The sequence below is a fragment of the Danio rerio genome, chromosome 23 (assembly GCF_049306965.1).
Source record: "Danio rerio strain Tuebingen ecotype United States chromosome 23, GRCz12tu, whole genome shotgun sequence".
Lineage (NCBI taxonomy): Eukaryota > Metazoa > Chordata > Actinopteri > Cypriniformes > Danionidae > Danio > Danio rerio.
In genome coordinates this window covers 5,875,885-5,902,500 of record NC_133198.1, presented here as the reverse complement: position 1 = coordinate 5,902,500, position 26,616 = coordinate 5,875,885, and the positions used below count along the sequence as shown (strand labels likewise).

Sequence of the window (26,616 nt, the reverse complement as noted above, 5' to 3'; positions counted from 1 at the left end):
GCTTCTTAGGTAAGTGTGATTGACAAACCACCTGTCGGACACTTTCTCCCATCTCAGTATGCACCACACACTTCATCAACACTCCATGTTACTGAAAACATCTTGCAATTCTCAATGTGCTCCAGTGATCTTGATAAACCACCTGTCGGACATTCTTTCTTTGTCTCAGCATGCACCACAAACTTTGTCGTCACTTCATATTTCTAAAAAAAAAATCTCCTCAGGCGAAACACCATCTGTAAGACCTTCTCTCTCTTTTCCATATGCAATATGCAAGAGCGGGGAAATTATTTTATTTTATTTATTTATTTTTGTACTTCTATATTTAGTAATATCAGACGTATAGCATCTATATACTGCTACTCTCTGATGATTAAAGTGCTTTTTTATCCACACTTGTATGTCACTTTAGATGAAAGCATCTATGCACAGTACTAAATGAGTAAATGTAAATGTAATAACAAGCTTTTTTTTTATTCTACAGCCTCTTTAAATCTAAATAATAGGATTTGTGTGCAGAAGTCCATCGTTATAAATGTGTGTAAAGTTCACATAGTCTAGCTCACGTCATTTCTCAAATTAAGCAGATGAAACATGTATACGGGACACATCAAATCTAGAGAGTGAACTTTAAAAAGAGGCCACTGCTGATCTGTGATTTGTCTTACAGCCAGTGGGTGGCTTTTATTTCCCCCTCCCTCTCCTCACCATATGCTAAATATTAATTCGCCCCTGATCCTTGCAATCTGCCAGAAACCTGCGATCATAAACACTTAAAATCAAGACTGGCCTACGAATAGTTGTAATAAAACCAGTTCTGGCAGATTTTGGTGTTCTATCCTATCAGGAAGCATTTATCAAAGCTGCCATGAGCATTAAGGCAATCCGCTCTTGAACAAAGCGATTACACTTTATACAGACAATCACACTACATGCTCATACTTATGGACTTAAATTATAATGTTTAAAACGCATTTCATATTTGCAATATGGAAAAAGAGATTCCAAGTCTACACTTATGCTATCATCTTGATTTCTTAAGGTAATTATCTGGGCATCCAGTTGTCATCTCAGAATTTAGAAAAGGTATTTTGCCTTTTTATTATAATTTGTTCAAACTAGTCAAATAGGGAGACATTGTCAGAAAGAGACTATAGCATACTGTGTAGAAGGTCTATAGTCTGAACTCTGACAGCCAAGGCTTGGCATTAGCCGCGTTTCCACTATCACGCCTAAAGCAATCAAGCCAGGGCAAGCCAAGGCCAGTCGCTTTCCACTGTCACTTCCAGGACCTGATCAGGCCAAAGCGGGGCTTCCTCTGGGGCAAAGCCCGGCCTTTTTTGGCCTGCCGAATACCTTGGGCCAAAGTGGGCCAGCTGGGGCTTCGGGGCAGAGTGAAAGGAGAGGGGCACTTTGCCCAAGTCTGGTAAAGATGGCATGCTGTCATTACACTAGTTCACGAGTACATGCAACAAACAAATAAATAAGTGAAATAAAACATATAGCTGATAAGTTTAAGACAGGATATTCCATAAAACACAATCTTGTGGTCTTTTTGCTTATGATCGCCCCTTATGTTTCCCTTTTTAATGTAAGGCCGTTGCATAAAATTTTAAAAAATTTTGATTTATAAGTGACTTTTCTTGGTTGCGTCCTCTTTGATGTTTCAATAACGCACAATAATCTTTACACCATATTAAATACACAACAGCCAGTAAAGGTCGTCGAGAGTTGTTGACTTTTTTTAAGTTTTAAAGGTGTGTTTGTGCATGATAGGTACTCTTTAAATGCCTGTATGGGAGTGTGAGGTCGGGCAAAGGAGAGCTCGCTTGACAGCTCTGTTGATGTCGCGAGCGGCTTCTTTTTTTATTTTACAGATAATACACAATATGAATACAACAGCAATACATAAAAGTTACGTGTCTACTTTCGAAGGCTCAAAACAATAGTGTCATATCTCGATAAAATAGCCAAAGCTATACTGAAATAAGTAAAATAATTACAAATATCGGATATAATAAAATTACATTAAATAAATAAACCAATATAAAACAAACAAAAGCTAGCTCTAACAATGTAGGTATATGCAGTGCATAAATTAAAGCGTTTTTAAAAACAACAGGACTAATTGTTCATATATTAACTTTATATATACTAAAAATGATATCACATTGATTAATTAATCAATGAAGAAAATGGAGCACTGACTTACTGAGTGATTTGTGGTATACACACACATTGTTATGAAAAGTATTTGTGTAGATCTGGCTTCATTTATCATGCTGCAAAAAACTCTTTTTTTTCCCAGGTAGGAGGGAATACCATTAAAATACCATTAAAAATCACTTGTTATGTTTGGAGATAGTTTTTTTTTTTTCATTACAACTGACTTCTTATACAATTACTAAGGGAATTTAAAGGAAATACATTTTTTATTAGATGTTATATCACTCCGAAAGAAAGAAAGAAAAAATATATGTGATAATATACAATTTAAATAAACATTAGCATGTTAAATACATTGTCAAACCTAGTGGTCTTCTTCTCATGAGTGAATAAGGGGTTTTATGATTATATACTAATTAACAATAAGGAATGTTAAAAGCTTGAACATTAATTAATCATAAATAGTTACATTTCAATATTTGATGAGGGAAAAAATATTAAATTAAATTAAATATGCTGGATCAGTGGGCGGTTCATTCCACTGTGGCAACCCCAGATTAATAAAGGGACTAAGCCGAAAAGAAAATGAATGAATAAATGGAATTGAATGAAATTACATTTAACTTAATTTAATTAACTATCAACAGAGGTCATATTTCAGTCCACAGAGTTGTAGATTTTAGTCTGGCGTTACAAATATATTGTTTTTATTTCTGTTCGGTAGTTCACTTTTACTTTGGCTGAGATGTTTGCACTTTAAATTGAATAAAATTTTCACTCTATCTGTAAAAAAAAGTACTATGGAAGTCAATGGCAGCTGCTTTTCACCATTATTCAACCATTATTTAACAGTAAAACGAAACTCAAACAGCTTTGAAACATGTGGAGGATGAGTAAATGTCAGACTTGTCATTGTTGAGTGAACTATCCCTTTAAATATTCATTTTTAATATGGATTACAGCATTTGTGTGATCCAGGTGTTGACAGTGTGCTCTTTTGTACTATATTTTCAAATGAATTCAATGCAAATAAATGCAATTTAATGCAAACTGAAGTCTACTATTTTCTAGTATGTGAAAGGCAAAATTATATGTGTACTAGTACGCTTGCATGCTATTCCAGGAAGGATTGTGATATATCTGGAGAAAGCAAACCGTGAGCTTTCCCATTCATCTCGATGACAGTTCAGCATTCAGTTCCAAAAGTGCACAGCTGAGCCGCTCATCTGAGCCTCAAGAACTGCAGGAAAACGACACAATCATGCTAACAATAACAGCTTTACTGTGGTACCCAGATAGTGTGTGCAGCAGTCTTATTTACATGAATGCCAATGTTAACATTAAAGGGGACCTATTATACAAAACTCACTTTTACGAGTGTTTTAAACACAGTTGTGTGGTAGCAGTCTGTGATAACCAGATTCTAATAGTAAAAATGCTTTCATTTTATTCTATATAATCATACTTTATAAAACTGCCCACTCATTAGTGCTGATCTCTTCCTTATTGGAATAGGACATTAATCTTGTTTGTGAATCTGCCACTATGCTGACACTAGGGCATTGACAGCTCTGCCCTCTTTTGAAAAAAGGGCTGGGGGCACAATCTCATTTGAATTTAAAGCAACAGTCACCAAAAATGGCACAATTTGGAACAAAGCCTGAAAAAGGACAGTTTCAAAGAGTTATAAAACATTATTTCTGGGGTATTCTGAGCTGAAACGTCACATACACACTTGAGGGACATCAGAGACTTATTTTAGATATTGTATAAAGCGGCATAGTAGGTCCCCTTTAAAAGCCACGGCTCTATACATGAGATGTGATGCCAAAAGGGAATTCCCAAGCAAGTTTTTCCTGATGAGAAAATTTATCATAGATATCAACATCAGCCAGAAATCATGCTCTAAAGTTACATGAATGGAGACATTTGCAAAATCCCATCAGCTGTCTAAACATTTCGATATGCCAAAATCTTTTCACTAATATTAGAGCAAATGAGGAAACATTTCAAGTATTCTGTGAGATTTTAAATCTTCTCTGATAAAACACCAACTTATAACACACTGAGGATTTTCTGTCGTTTTTTTTTTTTTTTTTTTTTTTTTTTTTTAGTTGTTGTTGTTTGTTTCTAACATTAAATCCAAAGCCATTTTAAATGATTCAACAAGTGAGACTTGCTCATTCAAAGTAGTCATGTTTACTGTTCGCTTGCTTCAGTGCTACAGGGATGACATGATTTTGTAGGTCAAAACCTGGAAATATTTTAGACCAATTTAGCATTTTAACCTCCTTGGTTTCATTGTCTGTAAAAGTTTTTTGGTTAAATGTCCAAATAAACAGGCACTTGTGGTGTTAATAACAGTTTTACTTAAAAAAAATTGTCTTCCAACAAGTCATCACCTTGGAATTATATATATATATATATATATATATATATATATATATATATATATATATATATATATATATATATGTGTGTGTGTGTGTGTGTGTGTGTGTGTTCTGAATGATCTTGAGATACTGAGCTTCAAAGTTTTTGCATTCCATATATCAAACAGTATATGTGTAACATTTGTTTTTTAAATAAAAAGTCTTCAAATGTAAATAACTTATATATAAAAAAAATCATATGTAAATAATTTGTCATTTAATAAAAATATGTCCATAACTCAATTTTTACAAAAAATGTCAGATAGAACTTTATAATTCTAAGGTGACAAAGTGACTAAATGTGACTATAAATAATGTCAGGGCAGGGAGAATAAATGTTATCATATGATGAGATCTATTCTCTACATAAATCTAACTAATTCAAGCTTTCTGGGAAAAAAAAAACACTGAAACAATTGTATGTTGGTCCCATTAAAGTGACTGCACTGTAGCTTATTTACAGCATCTGTTTAGCTTTTTCATCTAATCCAGCCCAATACAATACAGATATACGACTACACACCTGAAACCACACACTTTCCTATCACGGGGGTATAAGGTGAGAATAAGAATACAGTGAGAAAATGTTAGAATATGAAGAATACGTTTGTGGTGAGAATATGATCCGAACTGAAACAGACCCAACCACAGAAAGTACCAACTGGGCTGCCGTAGGCCGATGCGCTATGCATTATGGGATATGGAGGAAAAATGTAGCTGCGTCCCAAATCGCATACTTATGCACTATTCTACGCCATTTTGTAGTATAAACAGTGTAAGTAGTGTGTTCACACTGAAAACTCTAAAAATCATAAGTGCACTTTAATTACCCGGATGATGCACTCATTCAGCCGCTAAAATGAAGTGTGTAATGATGGACACTTCACGCACTCAACGACCACAGGTTTGCTTACGTAGCGGAAGGGGCGGAGCTATCGGACGCACATGTTGGATAACTTTATTTATTTTGGATGGTGAAAGCAAATTTCTCCAACGAGAGTGATTATAGCGCCTCCCGATGGTGAATGCGGCAATTCTCATGGCAGGTATTATTTGATAATTCTGTTGTTTATTTCACTGATTTGGCAACCGTCAAACGTCATCAGGGAAACGGTTTGAATTTCCGCTTAGTAAAAAAAACATTAGTGTGCCATTTGGGACACCACTTCATACATATACTATCCTGTTGAGTGTGTAAGTGCATAAGTACATAGTGCATGAGTGCATAGTGTATAGTGTGCCATTTGGGACGCAGCTTGTATGTTGACAGCTTTACCAAGAGAGAAAGAGGGAAAAACATTACCTGATGGATCGTTGGTAATATTTCCTGCAAGGTGACCATGTCGCAGTTTAGCAAAATTAATTCACGCCTCCTCCTGAAGTGACGTGCGATGCATTGTTTTTGTTTTCCAGCCGCAGCCGCGCTTCTTTTTCGAACTGTCTAGTTTTTCTAAAGTGATGTATGCAAACTATATAGTATACTATGAGCAGGGATACAATCAGCCAGCGCAGTCGTCCCTCCATAGTAAAACGCGACATTTTGTGTCTGCCGGTTTGTTTACTCGCGGAGTTCCATTGGCATTTTCCCGCACGTGAATTCTGACCAATTGAAAAGCAGTTCAGGAACTATCAACAACATCTGGCCAATGAGTGATGTGGATTTTGTCAGATGACTGCATTTTGGTTCTTTTCATTTGGCTCGTACTAAAGCAGTCAGCATGGTGTGAAAAGGACGCAAAGACGGCAGAAAATGCTACAATGTATTATTTATTGTCCTTGCTCCAAACCAAATGAAGCGAACTACAGATGTGAAAGCACCCGACATCTCTAGTGATGAGAGATTTGTAATGTCCTGTGGATGCATATGTGCTAAATGTTTAAATGCTTAAAAATCTTTCTCTAATCTACTGTGTCTGAAATTATAGTCCTCATAAAATAGTAGTGAAAAGATAGCAAATTACCTTCTGTACTACTTTAGGTACAGTTGTGGTAGATCAAATGAGAGTAACATGGTAAATGTAGTACTCGGACCATTTCAATATGGTAATGTCATTGACCCATGAACATTTCCTGCTTGTTATCAACCTATTTCATTACTGTAACAAGAGGCAATTCCATCATAAGTTTGTGTTAAAACAGCTGCCATACCATTATTTATCAATATTTGGCTCTTTTTGGATTCTCTGAAGCTATAGAAATTAAACATATAAAACTGGAAATGTGTTGGGACTATTGCTTTTGTTTACACCCCTTTGAAATTGTCTATAGAACATGTTAAAACACACACACACACACACAAAATTGTGCCTGCTACAGCCATAATACGGCAGCAAAACACCTTGTTAAATCAGAACGTGTATTTAGAAACAGCAACTTTTCATTTTCTGTCAGCCTCAGTATATGATGTAGAGTAACTACAGAAGGGTGAAGCATTAAATATGAAAATTAACAAACCTCTTTGATCATTTCTGAGTGAGATGCTAATGGTCTAATCTGATTCAATGATCTATGCTAAGATAAGCTAAATGGGCTCCCGCAAAAAGGAGAAAAAAATGCAAAAATTATATTATTTAAAAAAAATCAGTTCACCATTCAGCATACACAATACAACCCAGGCTCATTGTAAAAACGTACCACTATGTACATTTCTAGAGAGTGCCAAATACGTCCCAAGAGGTATGTTTCATTGCAGTTTTTGTTTTCCACCAGAGGCTGCTGTGTACGTTTTTTGAGATCTCGGATATCACTCTCGATCGAGTGCCATTTGTGCCTGCAATTCTTGCGTAAATCAACCAGAAGCCATAGTCGACTGACTGACTGATCGACTGACCCACCCTCCTCCTTCCCTAAATCTAACTGATAGTGTTTTCAAAAGCACCGATTGACCCGCCCAACCCTGTTGTTGTCAAACTCCTCTCTGCCTCTCAAGTCTGCCGACATACATGGTGAGCTGCTCAAAATGGTAACAACGGGAAAGCCGCCTATATGGAGATTAGCGGTTAGCTCATACCACCTCGTAGCATTCGTTTTTGCGATCTTCAGAAATGGACATGGGGCTTTGCTTTCAGAATGAGCCTATGTTGAAACAATTAGTGAAGTGTTTTTTAAATAATTTATTTTAATTTTATTATTTTACAGAATAGCTACAATCATTGCATTTTCCTGCAGTTTATGCAAAATTAAAAGATAACTTACCCTACTGAAAATCGCCCTTTTCAGGCTAAAAATGAAAAAAATGACCAGCAAAAACCAGCTATGTCCAGATTAAACCAGGCTGGTCAAGCTGGTTTTAGCTGGATTTAGCTGGTCATTTTCCAGCCTGACCAGCTAAGACCAGGCTGGAAATGCCTGGAAACCAGCCTGGAAATGGCCAATACCCCTAAACCAGCCTGGTGGACCAGCTAAAACCAGCCAACCAGCCTAGGCTGGTTTAAGCTGGATATTTTAGCAGGGTACTGAACTAATTACTTTCAGGAAATTACAAGTACATATTATTTACCACAAAAACTCCAAAACGAGTCTTTCCACAGCCATATTTCAGACAAATAGTGAATATCACAGTAAGGAAATCTGATTCTGATACAATGACAGACGCTAGTGTCATGGATAAAAGAGACAAACTTCAGATTTAATGCTTGAAAGAATTGTGAGAATCAAAGCACATGTTCAGTGCCGTTCCTGCTTGTGTTGTTATGATTCAGTGCGAGTATTTTGACAGGCTGTAGTCATAAATAACTGCCATGTCTGCCCACGCTGGGGGAGATGATGTGATGTTTCTGTGAGATAAGAATGCGTTATCAGGTGTGTGTGTGTGTGTGTGTGTGTGTGTGTGTGTGTGTGTGTGTGTGTGTGTTTGTCTGTGTATGTGTGTGTCTAAGCATCTAAGACAGCCAGCAGATGTTAGAATGGGAAAAGTGCAATTCAATCTGCACATCAGCTTTCGTTGATTCTCAAAGGGGGATCAGATCCCACACCTGATGAAAACTTGGAGTTAACTCAACATAACCATTACACTCTTGGATCAATCATCCCTAACACACATACTCACTTAATGTACTGTAGATCGATCAACGCTTATATACTAGTTTCTGCTAATACACATTCTCAGATTGCTCATTACCAGCTTAACAAACACATCACTAACAAACACTGGTTTACAAAAATCTGTATTCTGCCATTGAACTGTGCAATAAGCTAACTGAATAGTAATACTTTGTGTCAGGGCCGGAGTGGGACTCCTTTTCAGCCCTGGAGTTTCAAGCCTTCGACCGGCCCATCTCAGTTCACGACTGACGATAATAAAATAACGTCATTTCCAATTCAGATTCTTATGACACGATCACATCTTTTTCACAATGTCCTTTCCTGCAATATCTGAATATACAGTTGAAGTCAGAATTATTAGCCCCCCTTTGATTTTTTTTAACGTTTTTAAAAAAATTTCTCAAATGATGTTTAACAGAGCAAGCAAATTTTCACAGTATGTCTGATAATATTTTTTCTTCTGGAGAAAGTCTGAAAAAAATATCTAGTCAAATATTATTTACTGCCATCATAACAAAGATAAAATAAATCAGTTATTAGAGATGAGTTATTAAAACTATTATGTTTAGAAATGTGTTGAAAAAAATCTTCTCTCCGTTAAACAGAAATTAGAGAAAAAATAAACAGGGGGGTGTAATAATTCTGACTTTAACTGTATATTCTGTGCAAAATTCTTTATAGTTATCCAGTCCTTTTTTTAACAGTGGTCACACAAAAAATCTAAATCAAATATGAACACCTACATAAGTAACCCAAACAGTATGTCTTAACACTAAAAAATAAATAAAATGAAATAAATAACTGAGGTGAGGTTTGAACTCAGGTCAGCAGCATCATAACGCAACGTGCTGACCACTGGACCACAATGACACTGTTAGGCTAGTGTGTTTGGAATCTTTTTTTTCTCTGCCCTTTTTAGATTTCTGATCAAGTTATGTCAGATTATTAATGTAGTTATTCATCTGATTTTCATTGAGCAGGTGTAATATTCATAAATATTAATTATTCTTATATTCACTAAGGTGCCGCTGTTTGGGGTTGAATGATAGTTACGTCATCATAAACCTGCAGGCTGCATTTTTCTCACGTGGCTGCGAGAAAATAAAAAGAGCGGAACTGCGATCAAATAATGAATAAAAAAGTGAGGCTATGGTCAAATAAATAAATAAATGAAAAAAGTGTGACTGCTGAGAGTGCAAGCAGCTAGAGACACCAGCCCTCCAAAAAAATGGACCTGCCCATCGGGAATTCTCCTGGTCCTCCTGATTAGCCAATCCAGGCCTGCTTTGTGTTAGGAGTTAACTATAAAAAATAGTGCTCTTATAATGCAACACACATAGCAAATTTGTTTGTTTTTTTACAACATTTAATATTAATGCACAAAATCTAGTAGAAAAGTATAGACGACTATTGTCAGAGTGAGGTTTCTTTAAAAATGAAACATATAAATAAAATTGTAGTTCCAATGAAAAGTGTAATATTTTTCAACATTAACTATAAGAAAAGTTTTTTAAAAGGGTGGTTTCTAGATCACACTGCAAAAATGTTGCAACCCAGGCTCATTCAGAAAGCGTTGCATACATTTCTGGAGAGCGCCAAATATGTCCCAGGAACTACGTTTATTTATTTTTTATTTTTTGCAGTTTTTGTGTGAATGAGTGTGTATGGGCATGCTCTGCTTAAAACATGTGCTGGATAAGTTGGCGGTTCATTCCGCTGTGGCGACCCCAGATTAATAAAGGGACTAAGCCGAAAAGAAAATGAATGAATGAATTATTAAAAGCTAGACAGCAACATTGCTGTATTTTAATTTACTCTTCAGTGGCAAATTTGACTTGCATTTGGCGAGTATTAATTATTTTAAACTGTTTGCAGGTTTGTACAGTAGATATACAGCAAATATGCAGGAATAAAAAAAGAATAATCATTAAAAAAAAAACTGCGTTTATGAAGTGTGCTTCATACAGGCGAGTGGGCTAGATAAACGACATGTAGAAATTCTCTATCTCTCCCCCTTACTCTAGCATTTAATTCTTGGAGCATTGACAGTTCCTTTGTATAATAAGCACTCCTTGTATGTATTGCTTCTTCTTGTTAAATTGCTGAATGCCTTCTCAATTGTCAGTTGCTTTAGACAAAAGTGTCTGCTAAATGACTAGATGTAAATGTATCTGTATAGCAACAGAATATGATTACAAAGGTGTTTCGCCAGGTCTTTCTGCGTAAAAGTAACACTTGCTTGAGCAAGCAAAACATAGCCTGTGGAGCTTTAAAATGTTCTAATAGCACCAGGCAGCAAGCCCTGTTTGTAACCTTTCTATTTATTAGGGTAAGGTGTAAAAGGACTGAACTCTTCATCTGCAGTTGGGGGTGGACTACTGTAGTTGGCATAATTTCTGTATGAGTGAGGGTCAAACTGGGCCAGTGTGTGCATTAGATGTCTTTGTGACTGCTGGATTCACTCTCTCTCTCTCTCTGTCTTTACAGACTGGAAACCCTGCAGACATTGCGCTCTTCGCCTGCTTTCTCTAACTATGCAATGCACCCACTGCCACAGGCAACAAGACACTCGGAGATGGAGAATTAGGCCAGAAAGTAGATGGAAGAGCAGATTTGATGCTCTCTGACCTCAACTTTCCATAGGAATAATATTCCAATATCCCAAATAATAGTGTTTAAACACTTTTTTGTGTGTGTTTGTGTGTAAAAACACTAAAACACATTTAATTAAATTTTTTTTTCCAGTTAATATGTATTATAAGTGTCCATGCATACAATTAAAACAGTTTTTAAGAGATTTCAGTGCAAAATACATTTAAGTTTGAAGGCAACCCAACTCAATGCACAGTATATAGCACAACTAATTTAACCTTAACCTACATTCTAAAATAACTACTAAATCAACAAAATGTTTTACAGAATATATATTTTAAATATATCTTTAATTTGTGAATACACTGTAAAACATATTTTCTGTATTTTGTGAATATATTTGTCATACATGCTTTTAATTACACTTTAAGACCTTGATATACATTGTATATAGCAGGGGTTTTCAAACTGTGGGTCGTGACCAAGCGGCAACCTCCCGCTCTCCCTCAGGAAGCCAATACGGAAGTAACTAAAACTGCAATTCATCCGAAATTCCGCTAGTCCTGGCCGCTCCTGGCTCCAAAACAGAGCAAATTTCAATTGAGCCCACTGTTAGAATGGCCAACTTTACAGCAGAAAAAAAAGGTGTTTACAGCATGGTACAAAAAAAGATTTTGGTTCATACAGCTAATATTACCCTTCATAACAACTGTGAGGGGGTGAATTTTTTTATAACTCATCCGTTTCCTTTATATTAAGTTATATTAAGTTTGCATAATTAAGGGCGTGGCCACTTGATTGACAGCTAGGTCTCGTTGGCCGCCGTCACGTCACCTCAGCTGAATCCTGCAGATTAGCATGGCATGCTGAGGGCACTTAATTGTGCTCACAAACCATTCACATGGCCTCCGTTTCCCATGTGAGTAAAGTTATATACTTGTAAACCATCTCTATACATGTGTTTGTTTTATTTAAGATCATTTATCGTTTATATTTATATTTAGAGCTGTAATACACTCCAGAATCTGTCAGATTGATTAGCTGTAGGCTTTAGAACAGTCATCTGAAGCGTTGTCATACAGTAGTATGCTGGATTTCATCAATAGTCTTGCATTTACTAACACAGACTATATCTGAAGTGTTTGGAAGTAATTCGCGTTTTCCTCCTGTTAAAAAACGTCATGAGAACAATGTTTAGTGGCTCTGTGTATTACAGCAGTGTTTTTAAAAGACTAAATACTTTATTGATATAGCATACGACCAAGTGGTCAGAATACAAACGAGTCACAGGTGATAAAGGCGTTCTCCCAAAGTCAAGTGTGTCTGAACCAGGTCCAAGCAAAATGCCAGCGGTGGCTGTTAACTCCGCTCACTCTCCGCCTCTTTGCCCTTGTTTGGTATCCCGCCGTGGGTGTGATGACGCGCGACCAAAATGGCGACGGTTGGCCGCGCGTACTTGTGGCTTCTTTTGCGCTCTTCAGAAACCTATGGGTGACGTCACGGACACTACGTCCATATATTTTACAGTCTATGGTCGTGACCCCCTACTGGGTCGCACAGTGAGGAAAGGTGGGACGCAACGTCACTTAGCTGCAGCTATATTTATGTTAAGGTGGATCAAAACTAGTATGATAACGAGCAAACGACTCTTTAGAGATGATTCTGTTTTTCAAACGAATTATTTAAGTTAAAACACATGAGCTCAAACAGTCTGAATCTGAAGTCTGAAAATGGAAAAGTTCCTAAACTAAAGGTGTCACAGACTTCTGATACATCTTCACATCAGACCAAATCTAAAAAGGAGCCACACAGAAATATCATCAGTTCTACCTCGATCTTGGTTTTATTGCAGGCGGAGGTCAAGAAGATAAGTAAGTCCCAAAATGTCTTTCATGCTTAGAAAATCTTGCTAGCGACACCTAACAATAAAACATACTGCATATGTGAACAAAGATCTTATTCTCTTCTAAAAAAAGAAGAGTATCTTTGTCAAAAAAACATATTAGTTACAGCCAGCATATTGGCCATATCTAAAATATACAGCATTTACACCTCACATTCAAATGAACTTTGTGACTCTAAATACAAGTGAACAACGCATAATAGATTAAACAAAGCTACTACAAAAAATATTAAAGAAACATGCAAAGAACTCACCAGTATTGAGGTCATCACAGCAGACTTCAATTGAATCAGAGGAGCAGTCGCTGAAATCATCCACAGATATGTCTTCCTGAATCTGAAGCCTTTATTGAACATAATGAAAACAATTAAAAACATTAGACACTGCGTCTGTTCTTTCCAAGAGCATCATAAGCAAAAATCAACTTAGCTTGTTGAAAATATGTAGCAAACATTTCGTAAAACATCAACCCACGAAATCAACCCAGGCTCATTCTGAACACGTACCGCTATATACATTTCTGGAGAGCACCAAATACATCCCAGGAGCTACACTTTTTTGCCGTTTTTGTTTTCGTGAATCCACCAGGAGCTGCTGTGTATGCTTTTTGAGAATTCAAATTTCTGTCACGAGTGCAATACAGGCGTAAATCCACCAGAGGCCGCTATTAACTGACTGTCTGAATGACTGACTAATCGACTAACCCACCTTCCTCCTTCCATAAACCCAACCAATAGTGTTTTCAAAAGCACCGATTGACCCAACCACCCACCTCCCTAAGCCCAACCGACAGCAGGCCAAACTGGTAAGCCTCCATACAGTAAGCCTTCAGCTGGTAAGCACGAAAAGGAACGGCGTCATACCACCCTGTAGCGTTCATTTTAAAGACGAAATGCAGACATACGTACTTCTGGCTACATACTTTGCGATCTCCAGAAATGTATATAGGGCTACGTTTTCAGAATGAGCCTATATTGATTATAGTTTATTCATGTTAACCATTACCAAACTAGTAATAACAATCTGAAAATTTGCAACATTTAGTGTTACTTTCAGTCAGGTGCTTTTTCACTGTAACGCCTGGTTTATATTCAGTTACAGTAACATGGCAGTCGCCTTGATGCCAGTGTATCCTGTGCCCACCGGGTGTCCACAGCACTGAGTCATTAGAGCAGATAATTCAGAGGGTGTTCACGCTGGCAGGAGAAGCTTTTTTAAGCATCTACTGTGTCCTAATTCCCCGCAGGCATTCAGAGGGCAAGAGTGACACCGTCTCTGAGAGCGGGACAGAAACTTAAACCGCATGACTGATTCGCCACTGGAAAGATTACCAGTGGAAAAGGAGGCTAATCTGTCAGCGTAAGTGACGGACTGTCATACTTGTCAAAACTAGACGAAACGAGAAAAAAAAGACTGAGAGTGAGGCTAAAAAGAGCGAGCTGGGCATATATAAACACAAGGACAGATAGAGGGATGATAAATTATGCAGCAGCACAATTCAATCACTACAATAGTAACAAACCATGTAATACGATAAGTGAACAGTCCAAGGAAGAGGTTATTCAATTTGTTGCACACTAGCTTGGTAAATGAAAAATCCTCACCTAATATGAACGTAAAATAATCCTAGCGCACATCGAATAGTCTTGATGTATCTATACTAAGTTTATAACTAGTCATTCATTCATTTTCTTGTCGGCTTAGTCCCTTTATTATTAATCCGGGGTCGCCACAGCGGAATGAACTGCCAACTTATCCAGGAAGTTTTTTTTTTTTTATGCAGCAGATGCCCTTCCAGCCGCAACCCATCTCTGGGAAACATCCACACACACACACTCATACACTACGGACAATTTAGCCTACCCAATTCACCTGTACCGCATGTCTTTGGACTGTGGGGGAAACCGGAGTACCCGGAGGAAACCCACATGAATGCAGGGAGAACATGCAAACTCCACATAGAAACGCCAACTGAGCCAAGGATCGAACCAGCGATCCAGCGACCTTCTTGCTGTGAGGCGAACGTGCTACCCACTGCGCCGCCTTAATAACTAGTCAAGTTTAGTAATTCCGAGGTCTAGCACAGATGAGATTAGTGGGCATTACTTCTGGCTACACTGTCAAATGTACTTATCCAGGTTAAAAAGTCAACTTGCAGAACAATTTGATTGGGGGTGCCCAGTCCTGCTCATTGAGATCTACTGTGTTCAGTTTATCCCAGCTCCAAGACACTTGCCTGTATTCATCAATAGTTCCTGAACATTATGATTAGCTGGTTTGATTATGGTTAAAGCCATTTAGATCTCTAGAAAAGGGACTGGACACCCCTATTTCGGTGGTACACTCTCAGAAATAAAGGTACGCGAGTTGTCACTGGGGTGGTTCCTTTTCAAAAGGTACAAATTTGTACCTAAAGGTTCTATATTAATCTCTCAAGGGTACACATTAGTACCTAAAAAGTACAAAAGTGTTTCTCTCAAAAATTATAGGTACTAATATATACTTCTGAGGTATCAATACAAACCCTTCAAGTACAAATGTGTACCTTTTAAAAAGGTACCACCCCAGTGACAGCTCTCTGACCTTTATTTCCAAGAGTGTCACAACTTATTGGAACATCCCTGTACTTTGCACCCTTGCAAGGTCAGAAACTACAACAAGTAGAACATATTACAACCCTAAAGTTCTAAAATGTATCTTTTGAGTGTAAATAAAACACAAATAGCTTCCATTTTCCCAGGAGCTGGCATTAACTGCTGTATCCCTTAAACAGGAACTGTCAAATTCCATTCCTGTAATTCAGCTTCATCCTTAATTCACACACACCCAAAAATAAAACTCATGCCTTTTAGGATTGTTTAAATATTTTAGACAGCCATGCCTCATTAAGGTTGGAGCAAAACCTAGAAGGACTTGACTCTTAAAGTCTGATTTATACTGTTGCATTGAGAGATTGCCTTGCCATATGCCGCATACTTTGCAAGCAATTAACGCCATTTAGAGCATTTATACTTCTGTGTTCTCTAATATAACACTTCTGAAGTGCTAGTAGGCAGTGGGGTTTTAAATTTTTCTCTGTGTTGAGTTTCTGTCAGGATTCTGCCACTTCAGTCTTGTAAATTCTTGTTTGTGGTGGCAGAGTCCAGACACTAGACCTGTTTTGTTTAGTGTGTTGTGCTCGCCTTAAGTTTTCTTGTGTCAAGCAATCATTTCCTCTCATTGTCTGTCTTTGTCTTTGTATGAGCGCCATCTAGGTCAGACTTGAGCAATGCATGCTCTCGCTTGACATGGGCATGTAGGGTCCGGGTGTGCTCAAGATGTGCGCCATCGTCCTGGTGTTTGTTTTGTCCACGGCATGCTGTTTTATTCTCAACGCCTTCGATTTCAGTTGGCGCTGGGATGGAACATGCATGTTATGCGCTGTAATGTTTTGTTTCATGTGAACACGCGGTTAATCAGTTCTCTCATTTGCTGTGTGTTCTAGTCCTGCTTTCTCTTGAGCATATGGCTTGAATTGTCTCCTGTCTATTCCCTTGTCCCACCCCCCTTGCTAACCCATTATTAGTTTATCCTGCTCTGTGTCTGTTTACTAAGTATTTTTCCTTTATAGTCTCCTCATGTCTGCTGTCCTGTGCCAGTTTGTTGTCATACATACGTTGTTCCTGTCAAGTTTTCAGTCATGTCCTGTTTCCAAATCCCTCAGGTTGGTTTGTTTATTTGTTTTGTTAATGTTTTCACCTTCTGGGTTGTTTTGATACGTTTAATTTTATTTTTAGAATATAAACACATCATTTTACTTCAATTGAGTCTTCGCTCCTTTCCCTAACCACAACCGTGACCGTTTCTTTGTCAATGTTTTGAGTGTAAACTACTGAAAATGGAAAGAAAGAGATGGGAACCGGTGAACATCTCTTAATAACTTTCTCAACAACAAACTAGCACATATCCGCAGGACTTAAGGCTTGATAAACATCTCCTTGCCCTTCACCTCACTCTGCTTGTGCTTCATATCATTACCACATGCAGTTACATTGTTTGAGCATCCAGGAACAGGAATAGACCAGCTGATGACTCAGAAATCAAAGCCAGCACTAACATGCAATTCATACCTGACCAGCAATGCTAGATTTTTCAGCACGGTCACTTGTATGTGTTGTGTTTTACATACTGATCTCAAACACAATGTGCATTTTCAGCTCTAGCTTAGCAAGCAAGCCTTCTTTGGTCAAACAGTTTCACCAGAAAGAACATTCAGCTTGACAGGCTGTGCTATGTTGGTAAAATGGTATGGTTAAAGCAAACCCAGTTCACATTATACTAAACCTGCACTAAACCAACATGAGGTGTGTTTCCCAATTCCAACTTAGCTACAATCACAAATTCTATTAATACCAACAGCACATTTTCATTTTCAATTATCTATAACTTACCTGTATCTGAAAGGTGCCACAGCTGCCATATTGACCTTTGGTGTCTGTTTGGTTTTAAGCAGTTCGACACTAGAGGTCTCCTGTTTCGGCATTGCAGTCTCAGGTGGTGGTCTCTGTGGGATCTCAGGGCTCAAGTCATCTGGCGTGCACATTTCCTCATCTGAGAAGCTACTGGAGGCACTGTTTTGCAGGGACACTCGCTCTCTGCGGACTTTAAGGTGACTCATTTCTAGGTTAGCAGCTGCTGGGCCAGGCCTCAAGTTTTTGTTACTAAATCTAAATGAAGGGATTCCAGTCTTGCTTTGACCACTTCCAGAAGCAATGCTCTCCTCATGGCACTTGAGTTGTTCTGAGATCACACTCCTGAGATTACCATTGTCTATTTGTCCTGGCTGAGAACGAAAGATCCCACTCTGGAAATTCTTGTTGCCGTTGGACCGAAGGTCAAGCCAACTCTCTGTCTTAGACCCATCCAGTGTGCCCCTAGAAAATGAAGACTCTTTACGCCTAACTTGTGGACTGCTGTGGGCTGATCTAGAGTCTTGGGAGTGTGTTTGAGAACTAGTGGAAGAACGTTGACTGGGTGGACTGCCTCTTAGTAAGAGATGCTGGTTTCTGAGGGTACTGTCCCTTAGTAAATCTCTGGAAGAGATGGGTGTAGGACTGCTACTACAGGTGGTTCTGTTGGGGATGTGTGTAGATGGTCTAGGAAGGCTACTGCTGTTGCTCTTAGGTTCAGGTTTTGGGGAGGGGAGTCTGGTCCTGTGCAGGGGGATGCCTGAGCCCGGCTGGGCTCGTGGAAGACTCTTTACATTCACTCCCCCACTCATCGTGGCACCAGATCAGATGCTGAGGGGGAAAAAAGAATAAATACCATGAGGGCATGAACATCTCTGGCAAATCAGAATGAGAAATGTATTTTACAGTTGGTTTTTATTTATTTTAAGGACCTTTTTTTTACATGCCATTCCACACAGCTTTGGTCTACAAGGTAATTCCTATTCCAAGTTCCGAGTTTTTAATATTAAATACTCCTTAAAATTATGTCTGATGTACAGTATAATGGAAATTTTGTGGAGCCATATATGAGTTACAATGGTTTGTTGTGTTAATTCAAACAATCATTTGTAGCTACATAAAGCAAGTTATTGTATGAGCTTTCACAAAGAGAGAGAGAGAGAAGGAGAGAAGAGAGATCACAAGTAAAACTCATTTAAATTCTAAATCTCTTTCTTTGATATATACAAAAAGGGTTAAGATCTTTAACTTTTCTAATTAGACTGCTAAATTGTAGTACAAAACCAGAGCTTTAAGTATAGCCCACAGCAGGGTTTCTCAGCAGGGGGTTTACAGACTCCTGTGGGTTGATGATGGAACTGCGGGAGGTTCTTGAGATTGTAATATAAATACCAAAGCAGAACTGAATGGGGAGGACAGTTTCAAAGATTCAAAAGCCGGGTGAAAATTTTGGATTTTGAAATAAATCCCATACATACAGTATTTGCTTGGTCATGATTACTCTATTTGCTTATTTAATGTGCAAGTAGCTATGTTAACCACCTTAAATGACCTGGGTGAGGCCTTAATGTGTTGTCTTCCTTTTTATTATCTTTAAAATCTCAGAAATGTGACTAAAAACAAAATAAAAATTAGGAAAAGTCTGGAAACCTCTGGACTAAGTTTGCCAACAATGAGAGAGTGAAATTAAGAATCCATAGAAGCTCAGATAGACTAACTTTGTATACAGCACACACAAATACACAGTAAAGTCCCACCTGTTGCATTTAAACACAAACAACATGGGCTTTTTTTTTTTTAACAAAATCTGGGAAAAGCTCCTCAAGAGCTTCTCTAAGCAAAATCCTGCCAAAAGAAAGGATTTGGCACACGTGGATAAAAGTCTTGTGGAAGAATCCAGGAGAAAGGACAGTCGTTATTAGAAATACTTGCTTTAGAAACAGAACGGGTGATTATATCAATCTCATTTTGTTAAGCCAAAAATATAAACTCTTCCCAAATACTGTAAAGCTCCATCTGGTCACTAAAATAAATCTAAAAGCAATAGCAATGGAGAGATTCACTGTGGTTTAGTCAAAGACCTTTAAACCCCTGCCAGTTCAGTTAGTCTGGCAGATATATTTGTCATTCGGTGGCCAAATGTCCTGAAGGCTTTCATCCCAGCCCACAGACTGGCCAGGATGGCCCAAAACCCTCGCTGTTTACTAACAGTCCCATGGCAACTATTGACCTTCAAATGTACAGGCAAAACTCAATCCATCAAATTCAGGGCCCTGCAAACAACAGACACAACTGGTCTCTGATGCATCAGAATGAGAGAAAGTGTTACACTTCAGACCCGGTGGGAGAGTGGTGGGATGCAAGCCGAGCTGACTGTGGTCTGAACTCAAGCCACAAACCAATCTTACGCTGACGAGGGGATGTAAAACAATAGCTCTGCTCTAAAAGGCTTACACATTTTCAACTGTTAAACATAAAACCTGACGCTGTTCAGATATGCCAGAGAGATCTGATGGGAGTGTGAAAAAACAAACAAGTAAATGGACTTCACCAACAGTATACATTACCTCTGACAATAAGTGTTATCTGGTTCTATAACTGTTCGCTCTTCAAGGTATCTTATGAATGTTTTATCTGATTTGATTAAATTTATTTTTAAGTAAATTGCAAAGTTGCAATCTAAACAACTGCATTCTTGCGTAAAAAAGCCCCAAAGTACATTATGTTGTCCAACAGCTGCAATATTTGTCAAGCTGTAGTAAGTTTATTAATCTGCTGTCACTCTATGTGGGTGGATTAATACGCAAGAGTGAAGAGGCTGTACAAATGCTAATAATGCAGAATATCACATGGCTTTCAGATTCGAGAACACGACAGAACTGTTGTATATATAGGTAGCAGCATCTTTATTTACAAGAGTAGTAAGTCAGGCAACGCTCAGTCACATGAGCAAACAGGTACATACAGAACAGTCCAAAAGTGTGGTCGAGTCATGGGCAAAGAGATCGGTCCAGGCTGCTAACAGAAAAAATCTAAAATCAATTATATATATATACATACAACAGTTCGGTCTGGTTCTCGAATCTGATTAGCTAATAGCCGTGATATATTTAAGTAATATCAGCACCCGTACAGCCTCTTTACCCTTTGTGTATTACTCCACCCACATACAGCCAGCAACAAGCAGACACTACAGTTTTACAAATATTACTGCTGTTAGACAACAAAATATACTTTTGAGGCTTTTTTAGTCGATGTGTAGTTGTGTAAATGTAGTTGTTTAGATTGCAACTATGCAGTTTATTTGCAAGAATTGTGCCTATTTTAAAATATTTACAATTTCTGAGAGAGCTCGTTGCCGACATTTGATGTTTTCTATCCACAAGATGGCGACAGAACCGCATAATAAGCCCTTACACTTAGAAGATATAACTGTCTGATTTCTAACTACAGCAGATCAAATCAATATTAAACTGGTAAGCAATAACTGTCAACACTTCCGTTCTTCATGTGAGTATCCCTGATTTCAGAGCAGTCTCCCGCAAACATCCCGTTTTTATTTCTTCCTAAAAAACTCTCGTATTTCACCCACCCCCCTCTTTGGTATAGTCTGTAAACTAAACACCCCGAGTTGCCAACTTTGGTACAGTACCCGATCGAAGTGGCTGCCCAAAACCCGCTGCATTCTGTTCTTAACCTCACCCCCGAACACTCTCTCCCCCTGGTCTCTCCGGTTTTCAGAGACATGTTGGCAGGTTAGATGATCTCTCTCTTTTGTATGTTGTAGTGCTGTATTTATGCCGATTTGCTCGCATATCAGGAATGTGTGTTGTGTTGGCAGATTGAAATAAGCAAAGTCTGCACGTGTTTAGCATTTTTCCTTATCGCAAACACAACAGCAGTTTGGTAACGTTAGTGAATTTGTTGTATTTTCGGGGTTAATTATTGTGAAATCTTGATTGCAACAGAGAAATACTGTAGACTGTAACACTGTAAGAAGATATCTCTGTAGATGGATGGCATTTCATGTCACGTTCAGCCTTATAATCTTAAAATGTGAGCAAAATTAGCAGTTTTGTCTTCACTTTAGACAGAGAGTCATTCAAACACTAGCTCTAAAGTGACGTTTGTGAATTAGTAACGGCTTCTGCTGTTCTGACGTAAGCTGCAGATGTGAATGAATGGCAGAAGAAAATAGTTCCTAATAAAAAAGGGTTTTAGACTGTACGTGTTTGATTTTCTTATTTATATACACGATTGTGCCGTTGATCTGTTGTATAAACGCAATATCAAACTCGTAGCAGTGCGATATGGCTGTATATCAGCACTGGTGGGACGCTAAGGCACTTGGCCTAAGGCCTCATGCCAACGCACGCCTCCCACCAGTGCTGATATACAGCCATATCGCACTGCTACTAGTGTGATTTTGCTAACATATATATATATATATATATATATATATATATATATATATATATATATATATATATACATAGTTTTAGTTGTTAGTGTTGGTTTTACTTCCATTTTACTTCATTATTATTAAGGAACTGTAAAGTATTGTCAGAGCTAAAGTATTTTTTATAAACATAACATCTGTCAAGTTCCCCTAATTTTACCATTTAGTCACAAAAAAGGACATAATCCTACATATAGCCTGTCTGCAATGATTTAAAGTGTCTGGCAACACAGAGTTAAATAAAATAACCAAATCCTGATAAATATTCCCTGTAAACCAAAAAGTGTGACCAGCCCCAGGCTTCACTATTTCTTCATTTAGACTAAAAGAAGCACAGGACATCAAATGGAGACTGCAAGATTTCATTAAAACTTTCGCCCAGATTCTGTTCTAATGCAATTAGGTCTCTTCTCGCCCAAAGTCCTGTCACAGCTGGGAAAAATTCACTCTGTAGTCACAATTTACCAGCCTAAGAATCAAGACATTGTTTAACCACTGTAATCCACTAAATAAATTCAGAAATAAGCAGAAAATAAGCTTCCAGTTTCACAGTGAGCCCAACGGTCAATTTCAGAGTTAAATTCAAATCAAGCACGTTTATTTAGTAGAAATGTAAATCAATATTGTCTATACTATATTTAAGAGAATATGCACCAAAATTATATCCCCCAAAAAGAGAATCAAATAAAAAACAAGTAAAAAAAACAAGTCAGAATTAAACCGAAGCACATACAGCAAATGTAAACCCTTTGCCTGCACATTTAACATTCTACCCTTACATAATTTTAGCAACATACAAGCTATATTACTTCTCAAAAATCAATAAGCAATATTAAAAGTCTTTTTGTTTTTTTACCTTAGCATCCGATTTGGCCTAAATCAAACTCAGTGTTCCTCAACGTCTCATGAGCTTGTGTTGGAGTAAAGAGTGGCGAAGCGAAAAGAGAGGAGACAGTGTGTCTACCATGTGAGTTCTGCAGTCACATGATGTGCAAAACTCAGACTAAGAAGTTTGTTTTCACCCAATTAAAGCTTTAACAGATTGGCCTTTGAAAGCAGCGGTTTCAAAAGAGATACATAAATAAATAAAAACAGTGTACTGAAAAAAACTCTCAAAATTTTACTATGCATTTCATAGCTATGGTACATAAAAATGAATTGTTATAACTTTAATAAATCATTGTCTATTCTTGAATTGTTAGTGAAATCTCTCACATTCTTTGCCATATTGCTAAATATTTTATTTAATAGTACCTATTTGTATTGAGTTCAATATATGATGCTTTTATATAAATATTTAACTGTAATGTACTCTTTTACATAACACATTTATACTAAATGCAGTAAATTTTGTTGATGTTGTTGTTTCAACTTAACAAAAGTAAGGTCCAATACCAATTCTATATGTGTACCTCTACCCCTTCCACTTGGCCCTTGAAACAGAGTGTGAAGGGGACGGGCTTTAAAACTTGCCACTAGAAAATAGGACAGCACTAACTACCCCTTCACATGTCATCATATGTCATCTCTTGATTCATATGAGATTCATTTTCTAGAACTGCCCGATCGTGCAGATTCGCACTCTACAACATCAGAAAGATCCGACCCTTCCTATCTAAACATGCTGCTCAACTCCTTGTTCAAGCTCTTGTTCTCTCCAGACTGGACTATTGCAACTTTCTACTAGCCGGCCTCCCAGCTAGCTCTATCAAACCTCTTCAGACGCTTCAGAATGCAGCAGCACGAGTGGTCTTTAACGAACCTAAAAGGGCACATGTCACTCTGCTACTCATTCATTTGCACTGGCTGCCAGTTGCTGCTCGCATCAAATTCAAAGCACTGATGTTTGCTTACAAAGCGACTTCTGGCTGCGCCCCTTCTTATCTAAACTGCAAAAAAAGTAGCTCCCGCAACATATATTGCGATCTCCAGAAATGTATAAGTGGTATGTTTTCAGAATGAGCTTGGGTTGTTTAAAATATAAGTACAATGGACATTGTTTATGTTTAGGGAGCTTAATATTTGAAGTTGTCTTAACTATAAATACAATTGAATACACTCAAGTGCAATGAACAATATCTGTTAAACAGCCTTCTTTAAATCATAGGCATTTTATTTTTTCATTGAAAACGGTTATAATCACGATTAAATTTAGTTATACTACAAGCATAGAGTGAACAACTGCATAAACAATAAAACTGCAAAAAAATACATTAAAATGTACTGCATGAACAATGTTACTGCACTCAAAAAGTATGTTTGCTGTTGTTTAAACGGCTTATTAAAAAATGAGCTGAAACAACACGATTATTGAGGATTTTTGGGCGGACAACTTAATTGTTTTGTGTTCAATCCATTTTAATTAGTATAACAACAGTTTAATATGTAGAGTGGCAGATATAAAATGAACTCAATCAAACTGATATGCAGGTTGGAAATGGATAATCAGATGGTGCAGAGAAGCCAGACGCACAAATATGCAGATAGGGGATTGAGGACAACCAGAGGACAGACCAGGAGAAAACCCACTAGGAGTGAGAGATGCAGACACTGGAGATCACAGGGAACGAGAGGGGTAAGTAAACTTTGAACTAGACTAAATAACACTGACCAGTCCTGTGCAGTGCTTCGTATAGCAATGAGGCTGGATACAGAGTGAGGCTAATGAGAGTTTTTATAGTGCGGGAGTGATGATTGGGAATGACTTGCAGGTGTGGGGATGATTAGTATTCAGGTGACTATGATCAGGGTGATTGTGGAGATCATACCTGCCAACACTCCCATTTTTCCCAGGAGCCTCCTACATGTCACACCCATCTCCCGCCCATCTTTCTTATTGTTCTGTCTCTCAGGAAACCCCCCTTCCAACTCCCCTAACCCCCCACACACCCGCTCCTCATTTTTTTGAACCTGGCCTGGCTGTGACATTAACTTAGTTTGTTTATGTTGCCAGAGACACCAGAGGCTATGCAGTTCCACTAATGTGATCCAAGACCAGCGACAAGATAATCCCAAGGTTTCCATAATCCTGGACCAGGCCGTATCCTGAGCAGCCGCTGTGGTGGTCTTGGAGGAGTGGAGAGCATGTAAATGATTCCTGTGAAGCTCCAGGGACAGATGAGTTTTTGTTGACGTCCAGCCTTCAGCGCCTAGACTGCAGCTCTGCACAAGACATTTGGCCAGAGGAGAAATGGTCGTGCCCAACTGAGCCTGGTTTCTTTCGAGGTTATTTAATTTTTTACTTTCGCCAATTGGTAAAGTTTTTTTCCTTGCCACTGTTGCCACTGGCTTGCGTGGTTCGGGACTCATAGAGCTGCGCATCGGTATTGAATATTAAACCACACTGAACTGAGCTAACTGAACTTAAACTCTAAAAACTGGACTGACACTGTTTCAATTTACTATAATATTCTATGTGAAGCTGACACAATCTAAATTGTAATCGCGCTATACAAATTAAGGTGAATTGAATTGAACACAAATCGATTGTGTTTAACCCAGTCTTTTTAACAGTGTTTATGGAGCATATGCTGCAATATAAACAATAAAGATTAATGATATTCATTAACACTGATTCTGTATAAAACATACAGTAATGGAAACTGTGGCAGAAATGTGGGTCAAAACAATCAGGTTTTTTTTTCAGGTAAGCGAACTAAAAATAAATGAAGATTAATGAAGGCTGACAGACTGTTCTGTTGGCAGTGTTTGTAGGCTATTATAACACTGTAAATATGATTAATTGACATCTGTCACTAACATCTGGCCAGCCTCTCCCCTTGTATGTGGACCGGATGGTACATTTGGTCACCTATCTAATGTTGATTAGATTTTCAGTTGCTCTCATTGCACTCAACGTTAATGCAAGCTTGCATCTGAGAAAAAGGGTCCAATCTTTGCAAGGATCAGAAATATCTGTGAGAATCACCCACTGTAATAAAAAAATTAAAAAAAGAACAAAATATTACCAAACGATTTCAGTCGTCACTCAAAAAATGACGTTTGCTTTCAGTTCTAATTACTATTTAAAATGAACTGAAACAGCACAATTCTTTTTTTTTTACTATATAAACTTAATTGTTTTATGTTCAATTGACTTATATTTGTAAAAAGTAATGTTAACGTAATCCCTTCATATTGTCCCAATACAAATCTGTTGTGTGGAATCAAGCATTTATTATAGTGTTTATGACTGTAATCAATTGATAACTTCATTTGTTAGCAGATGCTACTTGTACACTACCTGACAAAAGTCTTGTCGCCTATCCAAGCTTTAGGAACAACAAACAATTACTTGAATTCTAGCTGATTATTTGGTATCAGAAGTTGCTAATGTAAAAAACAAAGGCCTCTAGATTACGCTTATTTTACCGGAATATTAATTCCTTGATTTTCATTCATTTTCTTGTCGGCTTAGTCCCTTTATTAATCCGGGGTCGCCACAGCGGAATGAACCGCCGACTTATCCAGCAAGTTTTTACGCAGCGGATTCCCTTTCAGCCGCAATCCATCTCTGGGAAACATCCACACATACATTCACACACACACTCATACACTACGGACAATTTAGCC

The 26,616-nt window shown here is 37.9% G+C and overlaps 1 protein-coding gene and 1 long non-coding RNA gene across 16 annotated transcripts in view; one reads left to right on the top strand and one right to left on the bottom strand.

Moving 5' to 3' along the window:
• The window catches only part of nav1a (neuron navigator 1a), a 270,784-nt gene that overhangs the window by 212,805 nt on the left and 31,363 nt on the right, over positions 1-26,616 (bottom strand). For 8 of the 15 annotated variants that reach the window (XR_012398958.1, XM_068216849.2, XM_073939763.1 and 5 more), the window contains exons 2-3: positions 17,568-18,416; positions 13,392-13,480 (exon numbers count right to left, since the gene is read on the bottom strand). Coding sequence is in view for 11 of the 15 variants with exons in the window: in XM_068216849.2 (XP_068072950.2) it covers positions 13,392-13,480; positions 17,568-18,397 (919 nt within the window). In the remaining 4 variants the exon portion in view is untranslated. Of the gene's footprint in view, positions 1-5,901; positions 6,204-13,391; positions 13,481-17,567; positions 18,417-22,900; positions 22,968-26,616 lie in introns of those variants that run through there. The other 7 variants (XR_012398959.1, XM_068216847.2, XM_068216850.2 and 4 more) reach the window with 2 other exon arrangements.
• LOC141380629 (uncharacterized) lies at positions 5,518-25,608 on the top strand. The gene is made up of 3 exons (XR_012398964.1): positions 5,518-5,644; positions 24,475-24,619; positions 24,998-25,608. It is a non-coding gene; the product is annotated as an uncharacterized lncRNA (long non-coding RNA).